Genomic DNA, 13,036 nt, shown 5'->3' with positions numbered 1-13,036 from the left:
GCTGATATTTCTTTGAGATACTGATTTCTTTTCCTTTGGATATATACCCAGAAGTAGAATTGCTGGATTATGAGATAATTTTCATTTTAATTTTTTGAGGAATCTCCATATTGTTTTCCGTAGTGGCTGCACTATGAACATTTCCCACCAACAGTGTACAGGAGTTCCCTTTTCTCCACATCCTTGCTACACTTGTTATCTCTTGTCATTTTGGTAATAGACATTCTAACAGGTGTGAGGGGATAGCTCATTGTAGTTTTGATTTGCGTTTCCTTGATGATTAGTGATGTTAAGCACCTTTTCATGTACCTGTTGGCCATCTGTATGTCTGCTTTTGAGAAATGTCTGTTCAAGTCCTTTGCCTATTTTTTAATTGGGTTTGACATTTGTATAGTTTTGCCAGCTCTCTTTGGGCTAACGTTTCTATTGTATGTCTTTTTCATCCTTTTACTTTTAGCATTTCTGTATCTGTATATTTAAAGTGTGCTGCTATATCAAGCACCTCTGATGCCCCGCCTCATATTCTCTCAGCCCACCTGTTCCTTGGCTATGACTGCTGGGACCCGGTTTGTGCCAGTGTAATGTGCAGCAACTCACTGTGTGTGTTTGGCTTCCTGCCCTGGGACTTACACGTCCACAGTGTGAAAGTATGAGGAAGGTGACATGCCAAGAGCTAACTGTTGACCAATAGGGGACAGGATCTGATGGATAAAGGCTCCTCACAGGTGTCCCTCCTAAGCCCCAGCAGCATGGAGTCCCCGTCTCCCATCACAGTGACGGACTCAACCCTGCCCCTTTGCATTGGCTTGCCCCCCTCCTCTGCATTCTCCCCAGGCCCTGACGCCTGCTTTCCTTTCTGTGCCTGCTTTCATGCTATGAGACCGTATGCACTGCAAAGCCTAAAACATTCGCTATCTGGCCCTTTACAGAAAAAGTTTGCTGGCCCCAGTTCTGGGGATTATGACGCGCATCGTTAACTTAGTAATGTCTCACAGAAATCAGTACCTTTACCACTTCCTGAACAAGACCTTAGGGCAGTTAAACTTCGTTTACCTTCCTCATGGCTTATCTTTATTTTTAAATACCACAAAATTCTTTTAGTCTTCTTTTATAAGGTCAATATTCATTTAGGTTTACCCACATGGTTACCATTTCATTGCTCTTCATTCGTTCCTCTGGGCCAACTTTCTATTTTGGATCATTTTTCTTCTTCCTAAAGAATGCTCTCCAATGTTTCCAATAGTGTAGAAATTCTGATGACAAATTCTCTCAGTTTTTGTTTGTTTTAAAATGTCTGTATTTCTGTATGTACTCTTTTTGAAAGGTGTTTTTACTGGATATAGAAATCTTGTTTGGCACTTGAAAGGTATCACTTCATTGTTTTCTGGTTTTCATTGTTTCTTTTGAAAATTTAGCTATCTGCCTTATTGTTGCTCCTCTGAAGGTAATCTTTCATTTGTTTTCTTCTGGCTGCTGTAAGGATTGTTTTTTTTGTCTGGCTAGACTTTCAGTAGTTTTACTATGATGTACTTAGATCTGAGTTTTCTGTTTATTCTTCTTGGTTTTTATATTGCTTCTTGAATCTGAGACTTGATGTCTTTTGTCAGTTTGGGAAATTCTTAGCTATTATGTTTTCAAATACTGTTTCTTCATTTTCTCTCTTCTTCCTCTAGAACTTTCTAACCGTGTCTCATATATCTTTTTTGCTCTTTTCTGTGCTTTTCCTATCCCTTTTTCTCCCTTGCTTCATTCTGGATGTTTTCTTCTGATCTTTTAGTTCACTGATTCTTTTTCACTTATGCCTAACTGTCTGTTAGACACATTTAATCACCTTAGCATAATGAGGATTTTAGAGATCTAAATGGGATTCAATCCTGTGAGAGCTGGTTCACACATACTCCAGTGATATAGCCCTTTAGGGTTCCAACCAAAAGCTTAGGGGAGGGGCAGGGATAGTAGTTTCTAGAACTTCTCTTCCTTGGTATGCCCCATATTCCAGTTTTTGACCCCAGCCCCGTAGTCTGTCTTAAAAGCTCTGTCCAGAAATTATGTTCGTGTTAAATGACAGTGAAGTCCAGTTATCCATCTTTTTTTCCTTTTATGATCTAGTCTAGCTTCTGTGATAATGGTATATGTTCAGTGAATATTTAGTGGGTATATGAAATATTTTACGTTTTCCCTGTAGGCAGAATAGGGAAGCAGATTTTAGCCTAGTATTAGAAAGAACTTACCAGCTATGAGAGTCATCCAGTAATGAGAGGGGCTGCCTCATGGGTAGTAAGTACCTATTAGAAGAAATGTTCAGGCAGAACATTCAAGGTTAAATGTTCAAGTTTAAAAGTCATTTGTCAAGAGAGTGTGGAGATGATTACAGGTTTGCCATTAATTTGGGTTAGAGAGCCTCTAAGTTTTTCCCGTCCCTTAGTTTCTGTGATTCCAGTTTTTGTTTCAACTGTGATCTTCTCTCTCTTTCTCTCTCTCTCTTTAGTGTTTTGCTTCCTAGTTTCTGACAGTGTAGCTGATCTGAATTCTGGAGTCCAGGCCTTCTAACATGTCTTCATAAAGAATAGGGCAGTCAGAAGTCCTGGCAGTTAAGAACAGGAGTGTTAAAATGAGCTCACTCTGCAGTCTGACATAGTGAACACATCTTTGCTTATCAAGGACAGTCACAGGTTCTTTTTAGCAGAACAATCATTCAGTGAGGGACTTTAATGAAATAGATAGACGAAGATTGACTTGCTTATATAATGACGGAAAAGAAAAAGATTGATTTAGTTGATGCAACGGGAGAAGCAAAATCAGCAATTGGGAAGTTTACTTCCATGTAGACCAAAATGATAGCTCAGTTTTTGTTCTCTTTCATTTACTGATTAATTCAATCAGAAAATTTATTTTGAGACCATAGGCTAAGAAAAGATGTGCCAAGGGTCTTTTGACAGCCACTTGGTTTGATGATACTTCTCAACATTTTACAAGTGAATTTCATGAAAATTTTCTAGGGGCTTCCCATCTTTTGAAACAGAATAGCAAACAGAATAGCGTCTGCTTCTATTTTAAAATTTGGGGGAAAAATTAAATAATTTAAATGTTTTTTTCCTTTAAGACAGAGCACTATTGGAGAACATGAGGCCATAAGGAGTGGACGTGTGTAACGTGGGGGTAACTAGGAATCAGAGAGGCGTGCTGTGGCTGTGGGCGCTCTGTGGAGCAAGCAGCTGGTTATCCCCAGCTGCCGTGGTGGTCAGCTCACCTGTTCTACGTTTTAATTTTTTTTATTCCCAGTTATATTTTATTTAACTTATACCAAGGAAAGACAGTAAGTTCATTATAAAATTAAATAACTTTGCAGATTGACTTCAAAGTTCTTTTTATGAACAAAGTTGCATTCCTGGATCAAAAATCTTAGATATTCAACTCAAGTTTCTGTAAATCTAAAACTGCTCTTCAAAAGTCTTTAATTTAAAAGTTAAATAAATAAATCAAGTGTAAAAAAATCTTACATGAATTTCCAGCTGTCTCTAGGATGTCAAAAGCCGATAGTAAAAGACAAAATATAGTGATTTCATATTTAAGTCTATCCGTGACCTCACTGTGTTGTATAGAGAGAAGCACTTACCTGCAGTCTGAAAGAAAACATAAAATGTGTCAAAGGAAAGCATTTAATTTTGTTTAAGTTTAAAACGCAAAAATTTCAAAATGCAAGAAGTTTTTATCTGCAATGGATACTGAGCTAGTAGTTGAGATTTTTTCCATATTTTAATATACATTATGACCAACCCAAGCACAGTATGTCATTCTAATTTATTTGTCAAGTATTGTCTTCTTCCTTATGTAATTTATTTAAAGTAAATTTAAAAGAATGTCATTTGTTATATTGGGTCAGACTGAATATTGCTAAAGATTTTATTAAATATGAATTTTACAATATAATATTTGATAAAATAAAAATTTTAACTTCAGACAACCTCTTTATCATGTACCACATAAAAATTACAAAGTGATTTTTTAAATTGTTAAGGCTTCTCTAAAGCTGTTTAGAAGTTTTTTAAAAATTGGGAAATACTAAACTACTGAGATGGGAGGGTTTTCTCCCTATTTTACAACTGAGAAAACAGAGGATCAGAGAAATTGAACTGTTTGCCCAAGGACAAACGATTAGTAGGTGGCAGAGTCTAAATTCAAACTCAGGACAGTCTGATTCTGAAATCCATGCTTTTAAGCACTTACGCCACTGCATACGGCTGTGTGGGTTGGGGTATGCTATTTACATGGGCTATCATGGCAGTGGCTTCTCCTGTCCTTGTGCACAGTGATAGCCCTGTAAAGAAGCTGGCAAAAACTATGAGGACCAAAGTTATGGCAACCTCAACAGAACCAAAAGAGATGAATGCCACTGCCCACACTTGCATTGGTTGCTATGCTGAATGCCTATCTGCTGGTTTGATGCTCTCCACAGATCTGCACTCCTGACTTGGTGGTGTTCCTGGCTTGTGCCAGTCAGAGGCTCAGAGAAAGATTACAGAAGCGTGCAGAGCAACAGGGGCGGCCTGATGACAATCTGAAAGCTACCCAAAGGAGATTAATGAACTTCAAGCAGAACGCTACTCCTCTGGTTAAATACTTCCAGGAAAAGGGACTCATCATGACAGTAAGTTAGCTCCACTTTTCCATGTCTAGTACAAGAATGATCTTTCAGATTTCTAATTAGCTCATGTTCTCACTTAGAAATCTTCTTTCTTTGAAAAAGTGGCTTTTTTTGGGTGCAGATCCAATGAAAAAATCAATAATTTTGACCTGATTTGCTTTTATTAAGCTGTAATGATAAAAATATTTTCACTTTAGTTTAATTGATTTTATAAAAGATGATCCATTTTAACCTTGCCTAGAATTCCATAGCCCCCAAATAAAAATAGGATTTTGAAATAATTATTTGGATATTTTTAAGCAACACTTGCCCAATTTCTCAACTCTTCTGTCTTTGGAAACGTAATAAAATTGATAACTTAAAAACACACAGTTGACATAGTGTTATGTTGGACTTAAACTGTGAGTTAGGCTTTGTTTATCATAATGTGTCACGTAAAGAAATGAGATTCTGACAGCACAAAAAAGTTTTCTCAGGGTTTGACGTGACATAAAGAAGTGATAGTGTCTCTAAATGGAAGGTGTTGATCTTTCTGCTCCATTGGTACAATGCAAATATTAGTGCTTTCATAAATGTTTGGTTTACTTTATGGCTAATGATGCTCAAAGTACCAGTGAAGGATGAGGCTGAATGATTAGTTAATACAGTTGTCAGAAGAGAAGACATTAGAGGTGCAGATTCAGCTAAATTTATGATCCCCGTAACATCGGAGATTCGAGTGTTAAAACATGGAGGAGAGAAAGAGGATCATTGGCCATCTAAAGAAAGCGTTTTATGGAAGAAGACACTCAAACCGGAGCAGCTCCGTGACAGCTGGGTGGTGGCAGACCTTGGCAGAGCCCTCCTCTCAGTCCTTGGGCCCTTCTCACCAGACTAGAGAGTCTTGTCTAGTGGGGTTACAGGCCCCCGTAGAAAATCTGATAAAAGTGATGCACACCCATCCCAATAAAATGCACATAAGACATTTTTCACAAATTTTGGGTAAATCTACTGAAGCCCATCTACAGAGCTCCTGTGACCTACCAATTCCAGGGTTAAAAATCCCTTCATTAGACTAAGATGCCCTTAGATCTGAAAGAAACCGTCACGACATTTGAATAATAATCTCTTTGCAGTCTCTTGAGCACTGTAAAGAAATATTTATTAGGATTTGCTATTGTAATTGTCTTGTCAGAGAGTTGTAAATCTGATCTGAAAATTGTTCACAATTCCAGAGTTTATTTTATGGTCTAAAAGAGACATTGAGCAGTAAGAAGGATTCAAGAAAATCGGGGTAGATGTTTCTGTGGCTATTTTTTGTTAAGGTTGTTGCTTATTTCTCTTGCAAATTACCAATGCTGACTTCTGCGTTGTGTCATGAAAAAAGAAATTTACCCTACAGACCAACCCCCAGCTGCAAGGTGCAGAGCCAGAGTTTTAATTGGTGTTTGCAAGGCTTAAAGGTGTTCCTGGAGTGTCTCTGATTACTCCCTGCTTGTCACGTTCGTCATCACAAGCAGGGCTGATTTCCCAGATGAATGCAGAGTGGAGATTGTTAATTTACTAATATTTTGCATGGAGGTGAAATGCCTTTGCCTCTAATTGAGGGAGTCAATAACAATGTGGATGACAGCCTGTAACCTCACGGCTAAAACCAAATGAGCTTTAAGATAAATGCCTCTAATTACTGGGAGATGGCTTGCCTTGGAAAATCACCTTTTGAAAAGTGGTGAACACAAACACAGGCTAAGCTTGGGGGATATAATTAGAAAATTTAGTTTGACAAAGGAGCAGGTACCACGTCCTGAACCATGTGTCCTTCTTTCAGAACCTGGATCACAGTTCATGTTTGTAATTAAAATATATTAGGTAGCATTTCTGCTTGTAAGGATGACTTAAATAATAAAAATGGTTATCCTTATTAATCATAAGCATATTAAAATTTTAATAGAAATCTGGGGGTTAATAGATCAAACGAATATTTCCTTTTCTCTGTAGTTATTTCTTCTGCTTCTACCTGTCTCTCCTAATTTATTCGTTTATTCATTCACTGAATATTTATTGAGGACCAATGGGTGCCATACACTCTGCTAGGTGCTAGGGGTACAAAGCTGAATAAGCCAAAGGTAAGGATCTTTGTTTTTTTCACTGACGTATTCCAAGCACCTAGAACAGGGCCATGCACCCGCTAAACAATCAGAGCTTGCAGCCTATGGGGAAAGAGATATTAAACAATGGGTTGTTAAGTGTGATAACTGTTGCAAAGGAGAATGTACATCGTGTTCCCTGAACTGGGTTAGGGATTGGAAGTGGGTCCTGCGCTGGGTTAGGGGATGGAACTCCCCATTTTGAATAGAACGCTATCTCCCCGCCCGAGGGTAGGATTAATCATTTATCTTGGTGCGAGGTTCCTACAGACCGCAGAGGCCCCATTGCTCTTCAGCCCAGCTGAGAAACTTCATCTTGGTGCTGCTCTTCCCTAGGGGCCTTTGGAGTCCGAAACCTCTCACCTGAAATCTCAGCTCCAATTTAATAAATTCATGATGCTCTAGGACTTGGTCTCCGTCTGTAAATTGGAGATGATATTACCTACTGCATAATGTTGTTGTACGGGTGAAATGAGAGAACGTGTATAACGTGGCAGACGATGGCAATGCAGAGGCAGTGTTTTAGATGTGCCATGAAGCCACGCTGCCTGGCTCAGATTCCACCTGCACCACCTATCACCTGCTTGACCTCCTACAGGTTACTTATCTTCTCTGTGACTTGGATGTTTGACCTGTAAAGCGTATAACCCTCGATCCTACCTCAACGTAATTGTGAGGAGTAAATGGATGTCAAGTGCTTAGAATGGGGCCTGGAATGTTGTAAAGGCAATTTAAGTGATTGATAGTATTTCATAATTTCTGTATTTCTTCTTTCCCTTCTAATGCCCATCTTTTGGAACTTACAATTACCACTAACTATTCTGGGCTCTGAGGCTACTCTGTTGCTTTTTCTACCATAGATTATTGAATAAATCCAAAATGAAGAATTTAGGTTTTAAAAACTTCATGCTGAATTCATTTCTTTTTCCTTTAAAAGTGCCTGTTAGGGCCGGCCCGGTGATGTAACGGTTAAGTTCACATGGTCCACTTCAGTGGCCCACAGTTCGCAGGTTTAGATCCCAGGCACGGACCTACACACCGCTCACCAAGCCATGCTGTGGTGGCAACCCACATACAAAAAATAGAGGAAGATTGACACAGATGTTAGCCCAGGGCCAATCTTCTTCACCAAAAAAGTAAAAAGTAGAAGTGTCTGTCAATAAGTTATAAAATTGTCCCAGTGTTTTCTTTAACTTCTATATCATCCATGTAATCAAGCTATATAATAGCTGTGTCTGAATAGTGCAGTTGCATTGTAACAGATGTTGACCTGTTCTGTTTTCTTTTTTCCTTCATCATTGACTGTATCTGTTGGCAGATTTGAGTAAAGAACAAACTCAGTGTGACTGAAGAGAAAACCTAATCAAAATAGCCAGGGAAACGTGCTGTTGCCTGAATACTGTGTCTTCTTGACATGGCCCCATTACATGGACCTCTCTGTTTTTTTTTGTTTTATTTTACTTATCTGTACACAGCCATCTGTGCAAGTATGAATTAAATGATAGGAAATCACAGGGCTAGTATATTAGGGTCTTCACAGAATCCTCTCTGGGAGTTTATATCTTGTTTTTGAACTTATCGTAAGGCTGGATGTAATTGCTCATCATTTTAAAGATTCATACTGTGAGTTCTAATTAAAGATTAGGATACTGTGAGTTGCCAAAGTTTGAGCATTACTGGAACTAGAAAAGTTGCTTATTTAGTCTGAGTGAGCTGCGTCTCATGACGTTTTGGAGCACTTGGACTTGATGAAACTATAACTCTTAAACAATTTTTTCCCTTTTATAGATTTTTTAAAAGCCTCAATAATAGTATGTTTAGTGATCATTTATTATCTTTGTTGTAAGAGCTTTAAAGAAAAACTAGTCTTTGTTTTAATCATCTTCACCAAGTTGGATGAAACTTTTTTAAGAAATACCTTTAGTTAAGACAGGTCAAGTCTGTAAGTTTGATGAACTCTTTAAAAAATATCTGCAGTTTTGTTCATTTTTTTAGGAAAGGGATCTTTTAAAATGCTTGAAAATTAATAGAGTAAGATGTAATGTTTATGTTACTGTTTTACAAAATGCATTGTGCTGTTGGGTATTCTATTCAGCAGGAAAAGTGCAACTTGCCAGGTAAGTGGTTGCACACCCATGCGCGTTGAACAAATGCTCTTAATATGGGTGATAATCAGTGGCGGTCCACACTTAGCTTTAGACTGTGAAGTAAGCGAATGATCACTTTTCTTCTGGATTTTTTGTAGGAGGAAACAAGAGAAGCATATCTTAGAAGGAGAGGTGAGCTGTAGTCGTAGAATGTGTGAACAGGGGGGCCTGATAAGTAACACCCAGATTTACCAGCTAGATCTTTTCAGCCAGGAAAGGCATAAGCTGAAAAATGTTAAAATCAGGATTATTTCTTGTTCGCCAACACTAATTTTCCTGGCAAAGTGGGCAAAGAACTAATTATAAATCAGCTTGGTGTGTAACAAGGCCACATAGACCAGTGATTCCCTAATTTTGGTACTTAATAGATCAAGGGAAAAAAAAAGTTTAATGTGGCTAAGATGAAGTTGGCTTTTTAAGGCGTACTTTATTTTTATATTTTATTGAGATCATAATAGTTTATAACATTGTGAAATTTCAGTTGTACCCTATTATTTGTCAGTCACTTTATATCTATGTGCCCCTTAATCCCTTATGCCCACCCCCCAACTGCCTTCCCCTTTGGTAACCACTAATCTATTCTTCTTATCTATGTATTTGTTTATCTTCCACCTATGGATAAAATCATATGGTGTTTGTCTTTCTCTGGCTTATTTCACTTAGCATAATATCCTCAAGGTCCATCCATGTTGTTGCAAATGGGATGATTTGACTTTTTTATGGCTGGGTAGTATTCCGTTGTCTACATATACCACATCTTCTTTATCCATTCATCAGTCAGTCGGCACTTGTGTTGCTTCCACGTCTTGGCTATTGTGAATAATGCTGCAATGAACATAGGGGTACATAAGTCTCTTTGAATTGTTGACTTCAAGTTCTTTGGATAAATACTCAGTAGTGGGATAACTGGGCCATATTAACTTTATTTTTTTAGAGCAGTTTTAGGTTCACAGCAAAATTGCAAAGAAGATACAGAGATTTCCCAAATACTCACTAGACTTCCCTATTATAAACATCCCCCACCAGAGTGATACATTTGTTAGAATTGATTAACCTACGTGGGCACAACATAATCACCCAAAGTACATAGTTTACTTGGGGTTCACTCTTGGTGTTGTATATTCTATGGGTTTGGACAGATGTATAATGACATGTATCCATCATTATAATATCATACAAAGTATTTTCACTGCCCTAAAATACCTCTGTGCTCTGTCTATTCATTTTCTCCCTCCCTCTCCCCATCCCCCCACACTGGCTCCTGGCAACCACTGATCTTTTTACTATCTCCATAGTTTTGTCTTTTCCAGAATGTCATATAGTATGTAGTCTTTTCAGACTGACTTCTTTCACTTCGTAGTATGCATTTAGGGTTCCTCCGTGTCTTTTCACGTCTTGATAGAGCATTTCTTTTTAGCGCTAATAGTCCATTGTCTGGATGTGCCACAGTTTGTTTATCCATTCATCTACTGAAGGACATCAGTTGCATCCAGGTTTTGGCAATTCCGAATAAACCTGCCATAGATATCCATGTGCAGGTTTTTGTGTGGACATAAGTTTTCAGTTCATTTTGATACATACCAAGGAGTGTGATTGCTGGATCATGTGGTAGGAGTATGCTTAGTTTTGTAAGGAACCACCAGGCTGTGTTCCAAACTGGCTGTACCACTTTGCGTTCCCACCAGCTATCAATGAGCTTTCCTGTTGTTCCACAGCCTCGCTGGCATTTACATTTGGTGTTGTCAGTGTTCCGGATTTGGGCCATTCTAATAGGTGTGTGGTGGTCTCATTGTTGTTTTAATTTGTATTTCCCAAGTTGGCTTTTTTAATTTTACTAAAGGAAGGCATTAGAAAAAGCATCTATTATTGCCATTGTCTGAAACGGATATTTTTAGCACAAAAGAATTGGGAGTGACATAGTTACAAGTGAAGTCTCTAAACAAATCTGTTTGGCTTTAAGAAAAACCCCCAACATTTGCCTTATTTTTCTCATTTTGCTGTGGATACGGGAACACTTCAGGACAAACTGGCATCGGTGCTGGGGAACCACTGGCGTAGAGAACAAACCCACCCTCTTGTTCCTTCACCAGACAGTGTCCTGAGCCCCCAGACAACCCCATTTGCACTACATTTGCTTAATTTCCCACATATCACTTCCTTCAAATTTAAGAATACCTCCATTGTGTATTTCAAATTTACCACTGAAGCCATGTAATTCCCATCCCACCAGACTCTCTTTGCCAAAGGAAAAATAAACAGGAATTGTAAAAGTTAATTTAGACAGAACTGCTGAATAATTATTTGTTAATTGACTTCAAGTTTCAAAGGAATCAACACTGACGTTCAAAGTGTAAGTACCTTTATCCCTAAACTCCCAGTGCACAGCCACTGGTTAATCATTGCCATCTCCACTAGCATTGCTGCATGGGGTGGTGGGAAGGAAATCAAAACAGCACAAATCCTCAGCAGATTCAGCAGCCCACCCAAACATAGGAAAGGCAATGAAAATAAATGGTAACAGTTTACCCAAACAAACCCATTCTCCTAAAATTACTAGGAGGAAATTTCTGTTATTGCTTCTCAATACTTGAGGTTGATGAATTTGTAATATGTGACATAGTGAAGCTGTATTTCTATTCAGTATCATCACTTATTATATCCTGTTTAAACATCCGTTGTCATGTAACCCAAATCCCCCAGTGATTCTTATTTGGTGGATTGGTCACTAAGACAGAAAATAGTCAAGAAGGGGTTTTCAAAAGTTAATAAACAGGAAAGTCTGGGGAGGTGTTCTGGAAGATATTTACTTGGGTGACAATGGTGTATATGTGTACCTGGATATATGGCCCTCTGGATTGTTTTAAGTTCAAAGTATTTTTAAGTTAGGTAGATAGTACCTTCTGGTGTGAAACCTGATACTGAGAGAATCTCAACATGATGAGCCCAGAAGAAACATGAGAAATAGCATTTTTGACTTGAATAAAGAGCAGCTTATAAGGAATCACACTGTGTGGGTGATGATCATTTGTCAGATCTTACTGTGTGCAGAGCTGGAATGACGGGGCTGCCCTAGAAAAAGTACAGTCACTGCCTTTAGGAGGGTGACATCTCTGCGGATTAGTCAGTGGTACCCATTTAATTTACCTATTAATGTAGATCTTTGTAATCCTGGTTTAAAAATATCCAGAATTAAATTGAAAAATGAATCTGATTACTTTCATAAACTGTCTTTATTGTGGACTCCAACAACTGAAATACTATGATACCAGTTTCATTTTCTGATCTTTTGTATAGAAAGGAAAATAAAAGCAATGAGAGATAAAGCCATTTGCTCACAAAGTGGCCACCCACATATAGCAAAGTAACATCCACAGTTCTGCGGGCAAATTATGCGGATTCCTAAACAGCATCAAAACAGCAGGGAGAACAAATAGATAACGTATTTATAGCTCATTCGAGTGTTCTGTCTCCATAACAAGCAAGCACCCTGACTCACAACTTTTCCAGACCCAAAGCTCGCTCACTTTTTCACACTCCGCAGGCAGAGAGCAGCCCAGCGACTCAGTGGCTGCATCTCCTTTCAAGGTGGGAAATCGGTGCCCATTAAATGGCAGACCTATTGTCAGCGCCTGATGATGAGAATGCTCACACCAGCAAATGCACTCTTCTCATTGTTTCTTACAGGTGTTGAGAGGAAACGTGAGGAGGAACTTAAGGAATGAACAGGCTTCCTTCCTCAAAAGGATGTAAAATATTTTTCTTTGGTTTTATTGTTACAGACACCCATAAAATAGAATCCAGAAAGCCCCATGCCTGGATCTTTAATCATGTTGACTATAAACTAGGGTCCTCCTGTGATAACCATGAAATAAATGATGTGGATAAAATCAAGATCATATTCAAGTGAACCCATTTGGAAGAGTCACATTAAGAAAATCCCAGTTCCAAACAGGGTACTGACACGTCTGTCTAAGAATATTTTAGTTGAGGCCTGTACTCTTTCTATGGGACTGGCTTTCACAACCGCTTGTCTTTATCTATAACTTTTTTAAAGTAAAATAAAACAGATTAGTAGATTGTTGGTCATGTCATACTAACACCTTCCTATAAACTCTCGT

The 13,036-nt window shown here is 38.4% G+C and overlaps 1 protein-coding gene across 4 annotated transcripts in view; it reads left to right on the top strand.

The window, feature by feature from the left end:
* Positions 1-13,036, top strand: part of AK5 (adenylate kinase 5) — a 224,024-nt gene that overhangs the window by 43,183 nt on the left and 167,805 nt on the right. For all 4 annotated transcript variants that reach the window (XM_014740125.3, XM_005610487.4, XM_070268838.1 and 1 more), the window contains exon 6: positions 4,457-4,648. In XM_014740125.3, the coding sequence (XP_014595611.2) occupies positions 4,457-4,648 (192 nt within the window). The remainder of the gene's footprint in view (positions 1-4,456; positions 4,649-13,036) is intronic.

Source organism: Equus caballus, chromosome 5 (assembly GCF_041296265.1).
Source record: "Equus caballus isolate H_3958 breed thoroughbred chromosome 5, TB-T2T, whole genome shotgun sequence".
Lineage (NCBI taxonomy): Eukaryota > Metazoa > Chordata > Mammalia > Perissodactyla > Equidae > Equus > Equus caballus.
This window is presented reverse-complemented; position numbering and strand designations above follow the sequence as displayed.